At 45.2% G+C, this 16,298-nt stretch overlaps 1 protein-coding gene across 1 annotated transcript in view; it reads right to left on the reverse strand.

Moving 5' to 3' along the window:
* The window catches only part of MYO1D (myosin ID), a 378,710-nt gene that overhangs the window by 155,486 nt on the left and 206,926 nt on the right, over positions 1–16,298 (reverse strand). Inside the window, exon 17 of the mRNA XM_055130005.1 lies at positions 2,787–3,010. Coding sequence (XP_054985980.1) covers positions 2,787–3,010 — 224 coding nt within the window. The remainder of the gene's footprint in view (positions 1–2,786; positions 3,011–16,298) is intronic.

Here is a 16,298-nt window from a genome sequence, read left to right on the forward strand (position 1 = left end):
TGTCCTGGTTCAGACTGGGTTCAGAGCTGACTATGCAGTGTGCCCAGGGACCCCAGGGGTAGACCACACAGACATGGGGCGTGCACAGCAGTCTCATCTGGACGGGGCTGACAACCCTGGCCACAGCTGTCACTGTCACTAGCCTTGACAACGTTTGCGGAGACAATGCAGGGGCGAGGCTCTCTGCACTCCCAGAACAAAAATCAAAAATGAGTTACGAGGAGGTCCGGGAGTGGCTCAAATACATTCTGAAATGTTAGAAACAAACAAGCCCAGAGTCATAGAAGTGGTTTTGTTTGTTTGTTTGTTTTTAAGTGCACTTGGCTCAGCAGTCCACAGACTACAAAACTTCAAGAAGAAATCAGGGAAGAGAGTGACTCCCTCAGGGTTGGTAAATTATAGCTGGGGCAAATCTGGCCCATGTCCTGATGTCACATGATGCTCTCTAGCTACAAATAGTTTTCATATGTGCAACGACAACAAAACAACACGAAACAAGTGACAAAAGCTATCTATATAGCCAACCAACCCTACAATATTTACTCTCTGGCCCTATACAGAACAAGGTCTGCCTGTGGATAAAATGAACTGATAAGATTCATCCAGTTTGTGTGTGTGTGTGTGTGTGTGTGTGTGTGTGTGTGTACATGTGTGCACCCAGTGAACAGCAGGTGTGCCCCTCAACACGCTCCTGTGACTAAGAGGCTGGCTCTAACCTGGCTCGTGAGCACAGCCCTTGGGACATAGCTTGGAAGATGCCTCACAGCAGGTGTGGAGTGAATCCACACTGAACAAATGAATGGAATTATACAGAGATTTGCTCTAGACGACAGAGGGGAAATCTTTGAAAACGAAATCTAAAAAGGTGATAAAGGCCACAGTGTAACAGCATCGAAACCAACTCTTTGTGTCCATTAACAGTATTACTTAGACCTGTGGGGCCGGAGAGATGGGATGGGGGTGAAGGTGAATGCGCTGGCGGCCAGCCTTGCACGTGGCAGCCTGGCAGCACACACGGTCTCCTGGGCACCGCTGGGTATGGATCTCCCGCTGCCCCCAGAAGGTGTTACCTAGTTCTTCCTGTATTGTCATGGTGCATCTTTAGACTTTATTTCTAAGTAAAGTCATAGAATCATACCTATAATCCTACCTGCGTGAAAGATAAGGGGAAAAAAGTCCAAGTATAGCTGACTGTGCGTGCAGACACACTCACAGTAGGAAGAAACATTTCTACAGTGTGGGGTATGCGGTAGGTACCATGGGAAGTACCTAACCTCATTCTTTCAATAGCCCTATGGGCTGACTTCTTAATAAGGCTGTTTCACAGAGAAGGAAGCGGAAATCGAAGAAGTTATGGATTATACTGTTTGGTACCAGAGTGAAAACAGAATTCTGGGTTTGTATTCCTTTTGCTGTTTTGGGGGTCATACCTGGAGGTGTTCAGGGGTCACTCCGAGGGGTGTGTGGAGTACCATATGTGGAACCAAGGATCAAACCAGTGTGGGCCACACATAGGGCAAACACCTTAATCTTTGAGCTAAAGGTTCATAACTTCCATCTCATACTGTCTTTTACACAGACACAGACTCAGAAGATCTGAGTATTTGATCTGAGAATTGAGACTTGAGGAATTCTTTACTTTTTTGATTCTTTCTTTTTAATGAGATGTCATTCTAAAAAAAGACAAATGAGACACATATTAAAAAATTCTCTTATGCATTGTCTTAGCTCTGATACCTGTCACTGATTATGCAGAACAAAATCTAAAGGGAGATAAGATCTTATTTTGCACAGAATTATAAATTAGTTCTTTTATATTCAGCATATCAATTACTTCATGATGTTCTTTGTGGAATACTGTGATGCCAAATGACCTCATATGAGAGCCATTAGCTTAGTTTACATGTCTGGGTGGCTTCATCGGAGGTACAGCTAAAAATAGCTGGTGTACACAGGCAATAAATAAACTGAAAAAATGAGGAGAAAGGAGCTATGCATAACTACAAACTCAGATTCAAGGTGGCTGTGAAAAAATGAAGGTCAGTTGGGAAGGTACTAAAATTTACATGGACTCTTATTTATGAAAATAAATCTTGCTCCTGAAATAGCAGTTTCTCCCTGGAACTTTAATAATCATGCAGACACTTTAGAAAGGACCGAAGCCTGGCCACCCCCCTACCCCCACCCCCACATCAGCTCTACTAAATAGAACATTCCAGAGATGGAACCTGGGCATCGGTATGCTTTATAAACTCCAGTGCGTTGTATGTTTTAGAAATTTTGTGATTCTAAGGCACAGCGGGACCAACACCGCTCTCCAATGAACAAATTTTCTAGTGAGAGATATACCTGATTTCAATAAATGTAATTAATATTCCTTCTTGCTAATTAAAGGGAGCAGAGATAGCGAGTCTCAAATAAGCTTCTCTTATGAGCTCTAAGAAAATAGCTTACCGCCATATGCCTTGCGCATGAGCTGTGGCACCATGATACCATCTAACGCAAGAAAGCTCCGTGGGCAGTTCCATTAGGACTGCTAACCTTGGGGGCGGGGGGAGGTGTCGGGGGTGGGGGTCACCCCCATGGGCTCAGGCAGGAGAAGCTCATACTCTCTTCCCAGGCACCACCACTCCGAGTGATTCTGAGCCGTCGACAGATGCGCTTTGAAAGGGAAATCTGCACCACACGGGCAGAAGGTGAAAAAAAGCAAACATCGAGACAGCAGCCTGGAATCTGTCCTGCACAGGCACCAGTCTTACCTGCTGAAGCACCCAGCAAGGTCTCACCTGTTGAAGATGGCCTGCAGGGCCTCCTCGAACCGGCGCAGCACCTTGGGAGGGGTGGGCCACTTGACGTGCTTGCCGTGGTCCCGCATGCTGCGGACGCCCTGGAAGCGCCGGGCCACCTCCTGGATGTAGGACTTGACTTTGTAGCGCCGGTACTGCCGGAGGATGGTCAGCGCCGCCTTGGTCCTCTTGTAGCGCATACGGGCCAGCGTGCCCCGCCACACCTTCACAAGGGCAGAGAGAGACGAAGAGGTTGCTGCGGGGGAGTGAAACGACCTGGGGGACCACAGAAGCGCTCCTGCTTCCGCCCGCTGGAAGAACTTCCCCGGGGCAACAAGGGAAACGCAGCCAGAGCCGAGGCCTGGGATTCCGGCGGTCACCTGGCCCGAGCTGCTGGACTGACCCTTCCCTATGCTGGCCTGGCATGTGCGGAAGCAGGAGGAACAGTCTGGCTTTACCTTTAGGGTCGCAAAACGAAACAAACAAAAGTACAAAACATCCCTGGAGAGGGGGCCAGAGAGACAGGAAAACGAGGAGGGCGTTTGCCTTGCATGTGGCTGACCCAGGTTTGATTCCCGGCATCTCATATGATCCCCCAAACATCTCCAGGAATGATTCCTGAGTGCAAAGCCAGAAGTAACCCCTGAGCATCACCAGGTGAGACCCAAAAAGCCAAATATATATATGTATATATACTTATATATACATATGTATATATATATGGATAAATATTTGAAGACTGTTGAAAGGAAGCAAGAGTTTTTCAAATCAAAAGGCATCACAACATATCATTCTCTTATTGAACCTCATTTTATACAGATGATACACTGGCCACTAGGGGAATGTCAGGGTGGATTTGCAAAGTGCTGAGCAGACCACCCTCCCTGCAGCTCTCTCCCCAAGTGCTATGTAAACTCCCAAGGATTTATTTGTATTCCTGAGGAAAGGATAGGAAAGATGATGAATATCATGTGAATCTTTTTTTTAAAGGCACTCAGAAATCAACAAGACAACATATAAGATTTCAGCGCTAAGCTTTAGCCAAATTTGGTGAAGTCAGAGATACTTATACGTTTCCAGGTACTTGTCTCAGCTTCTGGAACCTGGGGGTAATCGTCATCATGGGTTCTTTTCCTTTTAATTCCCCAGGACGAAGCCCTGTCCCTTCTTCTTAGCTGGGCCATCCTCCCAGACCCCGCAGATCTCCTCCTGCTCCCACAGACAGACACGCAGCACGCGTGGGTGGGCACTCGCAGCAGCTGCCTCACTGCCCTGAGCTTTCGGCCGGTGGGACGCTTCCCTCCCCGTCTCTGGCCTCCCAGGACAATAATCTCCAACCCTGAGCTCAAAGCCCACGGCAGGGGCTCTCTGGACTCCCTCCCCAGGCTCCTTTCATTTCTCCTTGCATCCCCATCTGCGCCCACTCATTTTCCAGAAAAGCGCACGCCGTGCCTCTTTGATTCGGTCACCTAAGGTCTGTCTTCACGCAGACTTGTAACTGGCACCGCGTGCTGGCACGGTTCTCCTTTCTCAGCCCACGGCACGAACAAAGATAGATCTGTTTGTACACTCCCCGGGAGGGGATCATTAAGGGGCCCCAAAGAGGATCAAGTGGGTCCAGGAAAACCATGGCACCAGAGGGAAACATGCCATACAGGCAGTTTGTATGTGTGTGCGGAGGGGGGCTAGCAATTGGTGAGGGGGACATAGACAAAGAATGTACAAAGGCAACGAGGCAGCAAGAGCCGGCTCACTCCCGCATGTGGCATCAGCACCACAGCCTTCTCGTCAGAACACCGCTTCCTTGTAGACGAGCCCATGGCGCAGATGGTTTCGTTCCGCCTCCACCCAAGTGCTAAATTAAAGGTCCCTTCTTTAGTATCTTAAAAAACCCAAAGAATACAATTAGAGGGTGGAAGTCTGTGATTCAATTTCTGAAACAAAACACATCTCTAAAGTTTCAAACCCTGCTTTTCTTTTTTTCTTTTTAATAAGAGGAAAGACATTAAGACCCCTCGGGGCCACATTTATATAGGAAATCAATCTTTAATTTTCAAGGAGTGTGTGAGAAAGGGAGATTTTATTGAAATGTTTTCAGTTAGAACCTTTCATCTTTGGAAAAAATTACTCAGCTTTTTTTTTTAATTGGGTAGGTTTTTTTTGTTTAAAATTTCAACTGTACAGCTGGTTTACTTTTGGTAGAGTCAAAAATTGTGTAATATTATATATGCGCTGTAGCACTGTCATCCCATTGTTCATCGCTTTGCTCAAGTGGGTATATATATATATATATGTATATATATATATATATACACACACACACACACATATTTGAAAGACGGCTGCGTTCCCCCTTGCTAACCCAAGCTCCCCTTTTTGTCCTGTGGTCTCATTTCACTAAGTGACAATTGCTTCTGGTATTTACTGTCACATTTATAGATAAGATACAGCATTGTTATTTCTTGATCCTTTTAAACACTATGCAAAATACAGAAATTGGTGACTAAGTCCTCAAACCATTATTCTTACCTCTCCTCCACATCTCAGAAATATTATCAGAAAATTCAAGGCTGATAGTATTGGTATTATTACAGAAATGGTTTCTATTACATCAAAATTTGGTTTATTGCTATGCTAAGGCATGGCATGGCTACCCTCCCTTTGCTTTGCCATGTAAATTTGTTTTCACCTGTTCTTGAAAAGTTTGCTTTATTTTCATTATGCCACCTGCAGATCTTTGCCAAATGGGCTTATGGCCCAATCAAGTTATAAGCAGTAATTCTCCCCGCTGTAAAGCGTAGGGAGGATGCTACGCGTTGCTTTGCTCTGCCCATGTCCTCAGGTGCTCACGCCCACTGCACATCTTCATTCTGGGTCTTGGTGATGAAACTTCCCTCATGGGCCCCCAGAAGCCTGAGCTGACAGTTTTCTTTTTTTCCCCTCTGGAAACTGCTGAGAAAGGGTATATGAACTTCTATTATCTTCAACTTTTCTTGAGTACAAAATAGTTTTTAAGTGGTATCTCTTTTGGGGGTACAGGAGCAGAAGAGTGGGGGTTCAGGAATGCCTGTGTTCAGATCCTGCCCTACCCTTGCTGGGCAAATCTGGAAAAGCTTCTTCACCCCCAAGCCTTAATCTTCTTATTAACTGGGGTGAGGAGGGTGCTTACCTTGCAGTTCCATGTTCTAGAAGCATCGGGGGCACCCACTATTTGTCACTCCTAGGTTATGTTATTGTTCTTTTCCAGGATATGCGCATTTTCTCCCCTTTGGCCCCATGTCATCGTGCCTCAGTAAGTCTCTCATGAATGTGTGTCATTTCTGCTCAGCCTGTCCCAGCGAGTGTTGGATACGGTACAATTCTCTTCTTCCATCGATAATGTACACTGGGTAGTCATGGTTCACGTGTCTTGTAGCTGGTCAAGAGGAGTGGGGACCCTGCTGTGGCTCTCGGGAGCTGCTGAGACCCATTTTTGTTGGGGGAGGGAGGAAGGGATTACTGGGTCACATCTGGCAGTACTTAAGGGTTACTCCTGGCTCTGTGCTCAGGGGGCTATACAAAGGCTTGGGATTTGACCCAGAGTCAGTGGCATGCAAACAAAGTGCCTTACCCCCGTACTATCTTTTTGCATTCCTTCATGGATGCAAATGAAATAGATGTAGCAGAAGTTTGTTTTATGACATTCTGGAATGTACTGTAGGTGTTTGGCTTGGACGGGAGACATGTTTATTGATTTGTTTTTGCTTCGCTTCTTGGGTCACACCAGCAATGCACAGGGATAACTCCTGGTGGTGTGGGGGGAAGGGGCAGGGAGGGAGGGGAACACCATACAGGATGCTGGGAATTGAAGTCAGGCCGGTCTTGTGCAAGGCAAATGCCCTACCTCCTATGCTATCGCTCCAGCCCTGAGACATGTTCTTTAGTCCATGTCTTATAGAGCTACTCTCGCCTTGGCTGTAACAGTTATTCCTAGAAGATGCTTCCTCTGTTCTCTGTCCACTTACTGGCATTTTAGGAGCAGGAAGAAGGTACCGTTTCTTGACCAGCCTGCCCCAGGGAAGCCTTCCCAGGGGCAGAAGGAGGCCAGCGGGGATGTGGGTTATTCCAAGCTCCCTCTGGTGTACTCTGTATTTAATGCAACACCTTCCCTAGTGGTGAGACGTGAGAATTCTTTCCAGCTTCTCCCCAGGTTCTATTCTTTGAAGAATATGTTCCATTTAGCTTCTGAGCATTTTTCTTTCAGTTTGGGTCATCTTTTCTTTTGGACTCAAATATGACTGCTCTCAGAGTTTATGGAATTGAGGCTGTATCTTTTCTTGGTTTCAGGATTTGATGGTGTGATATTCATTATTTTGAATTTTTGATAAATTTCAGGGCATGGGGAGAAACGGAGTCTTGTGAGCCTGCAGCTATACCAAGTAAGTTTACCAAGAGCTCCACCTGGGCTTGGTTTGCTTCACGGTAACAGAGAAAAGAGAGCCCTGAGAAGCTTCAGAGGAAATCATGCAACGTGGAAGCAGATATGTGGATCCTTCTGTCTGATCTAAGCACGTCTAAGCAGACAGGTTCCCACAAAAGTCTGTGTGTCTCTATGGTGGAAGGGTTGTTGCTGATCTCCCCCCCAAGGGTCTGCAGGCCGGAACTAAAGCTTTAAGGAAGATTGGTTTTTTTCCCATTTCCCTTCTGCTTGAAAGATGCTTAAAAATGGCCAGGTTTTCCAGGTGCCATGCAAAGCTTAATCTCTATGGCTCTGCTGCCTGATGATGGCGTGTCAGAGAGCAGAAAATTAAACGTTATATCCAATAAGCAAATGCCTAACACCATTTGCATGTGCCTTGAGAGGCTCAGTGGGCCAGGAGCCCAAACCTCCCCCCTCCCCTCTGCACAGAAATGATAATAACAGTTGGCGTGGAACCAATCAGCTCTGGTGCTCATGAGGGTGACAGCCAGGAATGGGAGGTGGCCTGCGGGGGAGCAGGAGTGGTCAGCAGGCAGTGGGCACATCGCTGAGGGGAGCTTGATAGGCCTGCCCGTAGGAGTCCCTAGTGAGAAAGGGTTGGAAGATGACTCTTGACTACAAACACTCCAAAGATAAGCGTGAGGTTCTGAGTGTAAACCCTGGTAATCCTAACAACCCTGGGGTCTGGGGCGCCTAATCACTGTCATCACTGTCATCCTGTTGCTCATCAATTTGCTTGAGGGGGCACCAGTAACGTCTGCATTGTGAGATTTGTTACTGTTTTTGGCACATCGAACTGGATAGCTTGCCAGGCTCTGCCGTGAGGGCAAGATACTCTTAGTAGCTTGCCAAGCTCTCTGAGAGGAGCGTAGGAATCGAATCCAGGTTGGCCGTGTGCAAGGCAAATGCCCTACCCGCTGTGCTATCGCTCCAGCCCAAGGCGCCTGATAAGGTAGAAAAATGAAAAAATTTACTTTTTTAACATTTTATTTTGGGTAAGGTGCTTGCTTTGCACACAGCTGATCCCAGTTTGATCCCCAGCAGGTCCCCTAGACACTGCCAAGAGTGACCCCTAAACACCAACAGATGTGACCCCCAAGTTCATTTGCCCCTTCACACCCCAAATTCACCCTGTCTCCACATACTTCTCTGCTTCTCCATCCTTCCTGTGATGCTATTTTCTCTCTTGCCTCCAGTACCTTCTATGGATTTACCCAATGCATGCTCATGGGTTGCTTATGTTCTGCCCCACGGGAACTGAAGCTCTCCTGGACCAGTGATCCCCACTGCTCCCCACTGCCTGGAGCCACTCTAAGGCCTCTGCAGCCGCTCGGCAGCCATTAGCCCTGTGAGTGTTTGTTCAGTTCCATCTTCCAAGCCTGACAGGGCATCTTCTGCCCCAGCTACTGATTTCCAGGTTTAGGAGCTGATCCCTGGTCCCTAATAATTCATTTAAAAGACTCCTGTTTTCTGAATGGAGCATCTTATCCTCTTGAGTGTGGAGTGCGTGGTTTGACTTTTTATTTTTTTTGCATAGCACACAATAATCCTGTCACCTCTGGTCTTTTGATCTGGAGGTGTAGGTGGGCATGTCTAGGGAGCCTCGGCTGCCTCCCTTGTTAGCGTGAAGTGCCTCTTGGAGGTTGCGTGTTTCGTGAATGGTGGACTTCCCTTCATCCCTCTCCATCCTGGGGGATGGCAGCTGTCCAGAGGATACCAGAATCCCTGCCTCTCTCTGGGGAACACAGGATCAAGCCTACGGAGCGTGCTCTTCCCCTGAGTCACACATCCTTGGCCCCAGAATGTCTTTGCTGTCTGAATTCTATGTGAAGGGGAACTTGGGTGGGGTGTGTGTGTGTGTGTGTGTGTGTGTGTGTGTGTGTGTGTGTGTGTGTGTGTGAGTGAAATCTTTAGTATCTAAATGTTTCCTTAACTCCCTTGGACTCAGTGGGGTGTGAGACTTCTCTCCTTCTCTGTCTCTGGCGTCCATCAGCCCAAGACTTGTAGAGTTTAATTTCCATTTTTCTACAAGACTGGTGCTGACTCAGCACTGGGAGGTCTGGGAGGCGACCTGCAGCCTAATTGCTCCTTACTGAGATTTCCAACCCGCCTCTTCCTTCCCTACAGGGCGAGCAGGTGTCGCTCAGGACTCTCCCTACAGTCATATCGGTTTCCACTCTCTCCCTTTATTCGGGGACTCACCACTTGCTCCCTTATTTCCAAAATTAGGTTGATGTTTCTTGTCTGCTGCTGTTTCCATTGTGGCTCTCTTTGTCCTTGTGGGTTTATCCCATTCTTATCCCTTTATTGCTCATGTAGGGATTTTCGAGGGAGTGGGTGTAAGCACTGTGGCTATAAACAGTCTGTCCTGTTTGACCAGATGTTCCATAACGCCTTCTTCATTCTGCCCTCCTTCCTCAGCTGCCTACTTCCCCCAGGGTCAAGAATTTCAAAGCAACATCTGGCAGCCATTAGCACAAGATACACTTTGTAAAAGATGTGGGATTCTAGGTTATACCCTATTAAGAAGTAGGTCAATTATATATTTCAGTTCAGTCTCAGAAATAATCACAGGTCAGCTTGCCACTTTTCCCTTTTCTAGGTATTGTGGGTGCCGAGGCCTTGCTGTTCTGAGCTCATACAGCTCTCCAGTGCCAGCAGTGGGCTGTTCTCTGGGTTTCTAGAACTGGAACCCTTCCAGCTTCCAGTTACTAAGGCACTGCACGCCTTGAGACAAGTTTCGGAGCAGCAACTTTCATGTATTTCGATTCCAAAGTTTTCCATCTTGCTATCCTGCAACCTTCTGACAGGTTCTGCTTATGCATGAGTCACCACAGAAATTATTTAGGTTGAACTCTAAACAAACTGTAAGCTCACCAAGTCTGTCATTGGCATTCAGGTGCCCCATCAAGTGCAGGATGTGGCAGCTGCATCCTATATGGGGTATTTCATGATTAATGAAGGTGCGGTACATTTTAGGAGTGATTTTCAAGGAAGATTCAAAGACATAAAAATTGTCCTGGGTGATTTATAATTTCAATTTAAATGTCTTGATAAGGGACAAAATGAATAAAAACTAGAGGTGCTATGTTTTAAATTACTATTTTGGCATTTTGGGTCATACATCTAAAAGTGCTTAGGGGCTACGCTGGGCAGTGTTCAGGAGACCATGCGGCTGGTACCCAGGTGTCATGTAGGAAGAGCATGCATTTTAGCCTTCCAAGCCATCACTCCAGAACCAGGACAGTATACCATTTTGGACCAAGAAAGTAGGACCATGTGTATATGATTTGTAGGTTCTTGTGCATAATGTTTTTTTTTTTTTTTTTTTTTGGCGGGGGCATGGTGCTCAAGGCTTACTCTTGATTTTGTGCTTAGGAATCACTTTTGATAGAGCTCAGGGGACTTACGGGTGCATGGGGTGGGTGTGTGCCTGGTGGTGTGTAACTTAGAAATGGTCACCCTGTGGGCAGACTTGCTGAGCGACATGACGTGTGAACCTCTCACTGAGGACTCATAAGCTCTTCATGTGACCCTGTCCAGACCTGTGAGCCGAGAAATGTTTTTCTGCACACACTGTTGCTCATTTTTCACTATGATGATATGATCTGACAACCTTGTACCTTCAGGAAATATATACTGAATTTGGGTCAATTACTGTTACAACTCATTATTAACTCTTATCAACCTGCAATTATTCTGTAGGCAAATGAAAACAAAATTTCTCCAACTAACAAGTGGATCCATTTGGATGGGCCTTTCAGGATTCAATGCGCTGTCGCACTGTTGTCCCGTTGTTCATTTATTTGCTTGAGCGGGCACCAGGAACATCTCCATTGTGAGAGTTATTGTTACTGTTTTTGGCATATCGAATACACCACAGGTAGCTTGCCAGGCTCTGCCATGTAGATGGGATACTCTCGGTAGCTTGCCGGGCTCTCCAAGAAGGACGGAGGAATTGAACCCAGGTCGGCCGCGTGCAAGGCAAATGCCCTACCCAATCTGCTATCACTCTAGTTAGGATTCAATCCTGGTAAAAAAGGAGGCACTCTGTGGAGCTATACTGAAGAGATTACTTTTTTTGATCAAGTGCTGGGGGCCTGGAGCAGACCCAAAGAGGCATCAGGGAACTTTTCAGTGCTCTCAATTGTGTCCACTGCCACCACCAACCCAGGTATGCTGAATGCTGATATGGCCCATTCTCTGGTCAGCAGACAGGCTGGGCTTTATACCATGTAACTAACGTGTTTGCTTTTATTCTGCAGGTCTACCAAAACATGTAAAACACCTTCAAAAATAACCCAGCACTGGGAATATGGCTCAACTGGTAGAGTACATGTCTGGCATGACCCGACCGAGAGTTCAATCCCTGGGACCTTATGCTACCTGAGCACAACAGGTGTGGCCTGGTGGTGCCCAAGCATCATGGCCTGAGCACTGAGGTGCCAAGGACGCACCCCTTGGCAGTGGCCCCCGTGACACAGATGAACCCAGTGCACCTTTGCCACAAATGTTTGCAAATGATCTGTTTTTAATGGCTTAATAGGTTACCCCAACTTCAGGTGACAATGAATATTTGAAAGGACCAGCCAAAGGTCTATCCTACATGTTCACTTCCACAGAATTCCAAAAGTGAATTCCAGATGACAGGGTCTGTAAGAACTCCCCAAGAAAAAACTTCCATTAAAAACAAAACAAAACATTTGGGAACACTATAATTCCTTTTCAGAGATTCATGAAATATATTAACATAGTGAAAACTCTATGTTCTATGTAAATAAGCCTAGCTTGACTTTTACTCAACAGAATTCACACAACATACTGGATGGCCAGCTCTTCTGCGACACCGATTAGACAGTCAAATGGAAGATCAAGATACGTCACTCCTAGAAGAATTTCCCCAAACTCAACATCATGTGAATGGTTTCTATCGGGAATGTACAGGAAAGCAGGACAGCCTAGGAAAAATATAAGGATGTCTATGAGATAATCAAGAAAGGACTGCAACAAGATCCTTAAAAAGCAAGGTCTGGTAGAAAGCCACAGTAATGGGACTCTCCGTGCAAGAAGCCTGCATGCCTCCTCCAGATGGAGGCTGCTGCAGGAAAGTCCAGCACTGAGGGAGGGACAGCTCCCTGCTGGCGGGCGAGGGTGGAGGGGAAGTCCTGGGCTGGAGGGAGAGGTGGTCCCAGGGACTGTGTTGTACCAGATGGTGTGTAAGAGCACACCTTGGTATTACACCATAAGGATGGATAATGACTGAAAGTTTTAAAATGTTATTTAAAAGATTCTTTGGCTGTTCAAAGTCCGTGTGCAACCAATAACCCCTAGCTCGAACTTTTATCTACTTACATCTACGGGAAGGAGAGAAAACATGGCATCATGATTAGGTGCCAGGACTTGTGCTCGACACTTGTCATACAACCAAAACAGGTATGTAAAAAGCATTTAGGTGTTTTTAAAAATTGAGCTCAGTTTTAATTTGTTTTTTGGGGGGGCACACCTGACAGTGCTTGGGGTTTACTGTTGGTTCTGCGCTCAAGGATCCATCCAGCAGGTCCAGGGGACCATATGAGGTGCCGGGGATATGACCCAGGCTGGAAGAGTGCAAGGCAAGTACCTTACCTGTTGGACCATCTCTCTGACCCCTTGATTTCTTATTTTTATGTTTGGTATTAGTTGACAATGCTATATCTAGTATTGTAAAGCTATGTAGTAAAAGTAGCATTGGAAAAGCCCTGATTTATGGCATACAGATGTGCTGGGCTGTTATTCTGCTCTTACTAATAATTCACTATAGAGAAGGCAGGGAAGGGAGAATGGGGGGGCAGGAAGATGCACTCTCATTCGGGACCGATACTACGATACGACAGTCTAGTTTACGTAGCGTACGTTGAACATTTTTTTTTTCACTTTTCACTTACTAATTTCATTATTTAACTTTTTTATTAGTCACTGTGAGAAACACAGTCACAAAGTTGTTCATGACTGAGTTTCAGTCATACAATGCTCCAACACCCTTCCCTTCACCAGTGCATATTTCCCACCATCAATGTCTTCAGTTTCCTGCCTGCCCCACCTCCCCACCTGCCTCTATGGCAGGCACTTCTCTCTGTCTCTGGATCTCTCTCTCCTGGATATTATGGTTTGCACTACAGGGGACTGATAGGCTATCATGTTTTCCCTCTATCTCTTTTCAGCACTCAGTTCTTTCTTTCTTTTTTTTAATTGAATCACTGAGAGATAGTTACAAGCTTTCATGTTTGGGTTACAATCACACAATGATCAAACACCCATCCCTCCACCAGTGCACATTCCCCACCACCAATAACCCTGGTATACCTCTCCTTTCCCACCCTCCCCCTGCCTCCATGGCAGACAATATTCCCCATACTCTCTCTCTACTTGTGGGCATTATAGCTTGCAACACAGACACTGAGAGGTCATCATGTTTGGTCCATTATCTACTTTCAGCATGCATCTCCCCTCCCAACTGGTTCCTCCAGCCATCATTTTCATAGTGATCCCTTCTCTATTCCATCTGCCTTCTCCCCTCCGCTCATAAAGCAGTCTTCCAGCTATGGGGCAATCCTCCTGGTCCTTGTATCTACTGTCCTTGGGTGTCAGACTCATGTGAGGTTATTCTCTACTCCACAAATGAGTGCAGTCCCTCTATGCCTGTCCCTCTCTTTCTGACTCATTTCACTTAGCATGATACTCTCCATGTCTATCCATTTATAAGCAAATTTCATGACTTCATCTCTCCTAGCAGCTGCATAGTATTCCATTGTGTAGATGTACCAACAGCACTCAGTTCTTACCCAGAGTGATTAGATCATATCCAACTATCACTGTCACAGTGATCCCTTATCAATCCTAACTGTCCTCCCACATTAAACATATTTTGAATCTAGAACTGTGAAGACTTGAGCTGATTATGACTCAGTTACAAAGAAGTGAAAAATATCCCCCAAATACAACGGAATTACTGGGTTCCTGATTTCTCAGAATCATGTGGGAGATGCACATGACTGGAGTTCATGCTGAAGTAACACTGTGGTGATATAGGACGAAATGTAGTATTTAGAGAAAAACGGATTTGTTCAGTGATGAGGATTCTACAAATATTTGCACACATTTGTATACAAATATGCACACATTTTAAAACACTTGTATACAACTCTTTTAACTATTTTTCTTACTGAAAATTACATCAATATGCAACCCTGTACCATATATCTGAAACATTCTATTATTTAAATCTATTTTTTCTAAGAAATGTTTTTAACATAATATTAAAAAATTACGGTTTCATAGTTATATACCAGCCAAGTAGAACACATTTCAGATGCCATTAACAAGAATATGATTTTTCAACTAACCTAGGACCTACTTAAAATTTGTACTTTACAGCCACTTTATTTTTTAAAAACTGCGTATTTCTGTTTTTTTCAATCCACTTCCCCTGGGCTGTCTTTTTATTGATTTCTGTATAAGCTCTTTATAAGTTATGAAAGCCCACCCTTTAGTTACTGGTTTTTAAGGGCTTTCCCCAATGTGCCAATGACATATTTGTGGTACACTACCATAGAAAAGTTAATTTAAGAGAACTATGTGGATGAGCATATTTTAATTTTTCCTCTTTGGTTCTGGGCCACGCCCAACAGTGCTCCAGGATCACTCCTGGCGGGGCTCAAGGGACCGTATGGGGTGCCAGGGATCATACCTGGGTCAGCTAAGGCAAGTAACCTATCCAGCTGAGCTGTATCTCCAGCTCTCTATTTTACTTTCTTTTATAGTTACATTAATAATTTGTACAAAACTGAGATCACAAAATAGTAAGAAAATCCTTTGCAATGCTTTTTATTTGATTCGCTGGACACATTTTCCAATTTGAGGTTAATTCTGCTACTGTTTCTGAGGAAGAAAATCTCACACTTTTCTGAAAGAATGTCCAAGAATTTATAGAAATGACTCCTTAAACATGGATTTAATTTCATTTGCTCACAAGCTGAATTTATTATTGCTATAAAAAAAACACAGCCAACTCAAAAAAAAAAAAAAACAACCACCAAAAACACATGGGTCATCCTGCTTCCACAAGGGGGAGCCAGACTTAGACTGAGATACTTCAAGAGGCCAATTAGAGAAGTTTCCTCTTGTTACTCTCTATTTTTTTCTCTTGCTCACTCTCACTCTCTTGCTCTCCAGATCCAGCAGTGAGGACCCAGGGAACTCTGCACTGCTAGGGCTCAAACCCAGGCTTCCTGCGTGCAGAACATGTGATCCAGCCCACTGAGCTCTCTCTCTGGTCCCTTGAACCACACTTTCTTTTCTCCTTGCTAACTGAACATACTGGAATACATTGATAAATATTTTTTGGAGAGTGAATTTTTAACTGTTTATGCAGGGAAGCCAACCCTTTTTACCCTTTACAAATTCTTTAGCTGTTAAACCTAGAATGGACTTTGTACATAACTTCAATCTACAGCCATTCCCCATACAATCCGAATACACCTGATCTTGTCTACATACACTTCAGCCAGAACAAACCACAACAAATGGCATATAGAGCAGATGAGAGTTGACCTGTCTTCTGATTTGCAAAGCTGGAAAGCATGCCTTTCTTAATGTGTTTTTTTTTCCCCATTGAAAGGATGATTTACTCTTAACACTAACACTAAAAGGAAGGCCTTCTCTCCCTTAAAATCAAATGGGTGCACGTAAGATGAATCTGTTAAAACATAAGCACTATGGGGCGGAAGTCACTCTGGGCGGGCAATTCATTTGACAATGGTTTCTTGGCTGGTAGGAGAGTGTGTCTGTTCTAGTAGATGACCCACCATTAAATGTTTGAAATGCCTATGAGGTTCTGGATTCTCTGAGCAAAATCTGTCAATAAATATAACTCTGTGTGTGTGTGTGTGTGTGTGTGTGAGAGAGAGAGAGAGAGAGAGAGAGAGAGAGAGAGAGAGAGAGAGAGAGAGATGGTTTCAAGGATTGAATCCACAGCCTCAAAGAGGTTAAGCATGTATTCCCGGGCTTCATTCTGG

Source organism: Sorex araneus, chromosome 3 (genome assembly GCF_027595985.1).
Source record: "Sorex araneus isolate mSorAra2 chromosome 3, mSorAra2.pri, whole genome shotgun sequence".
Classification (NCBI taxonomy): Eukaryota; Metazoa; Chordata; class Mammalia; order Eulipotyphla; family Soricidae; genus Sorex; species Sorex araneus.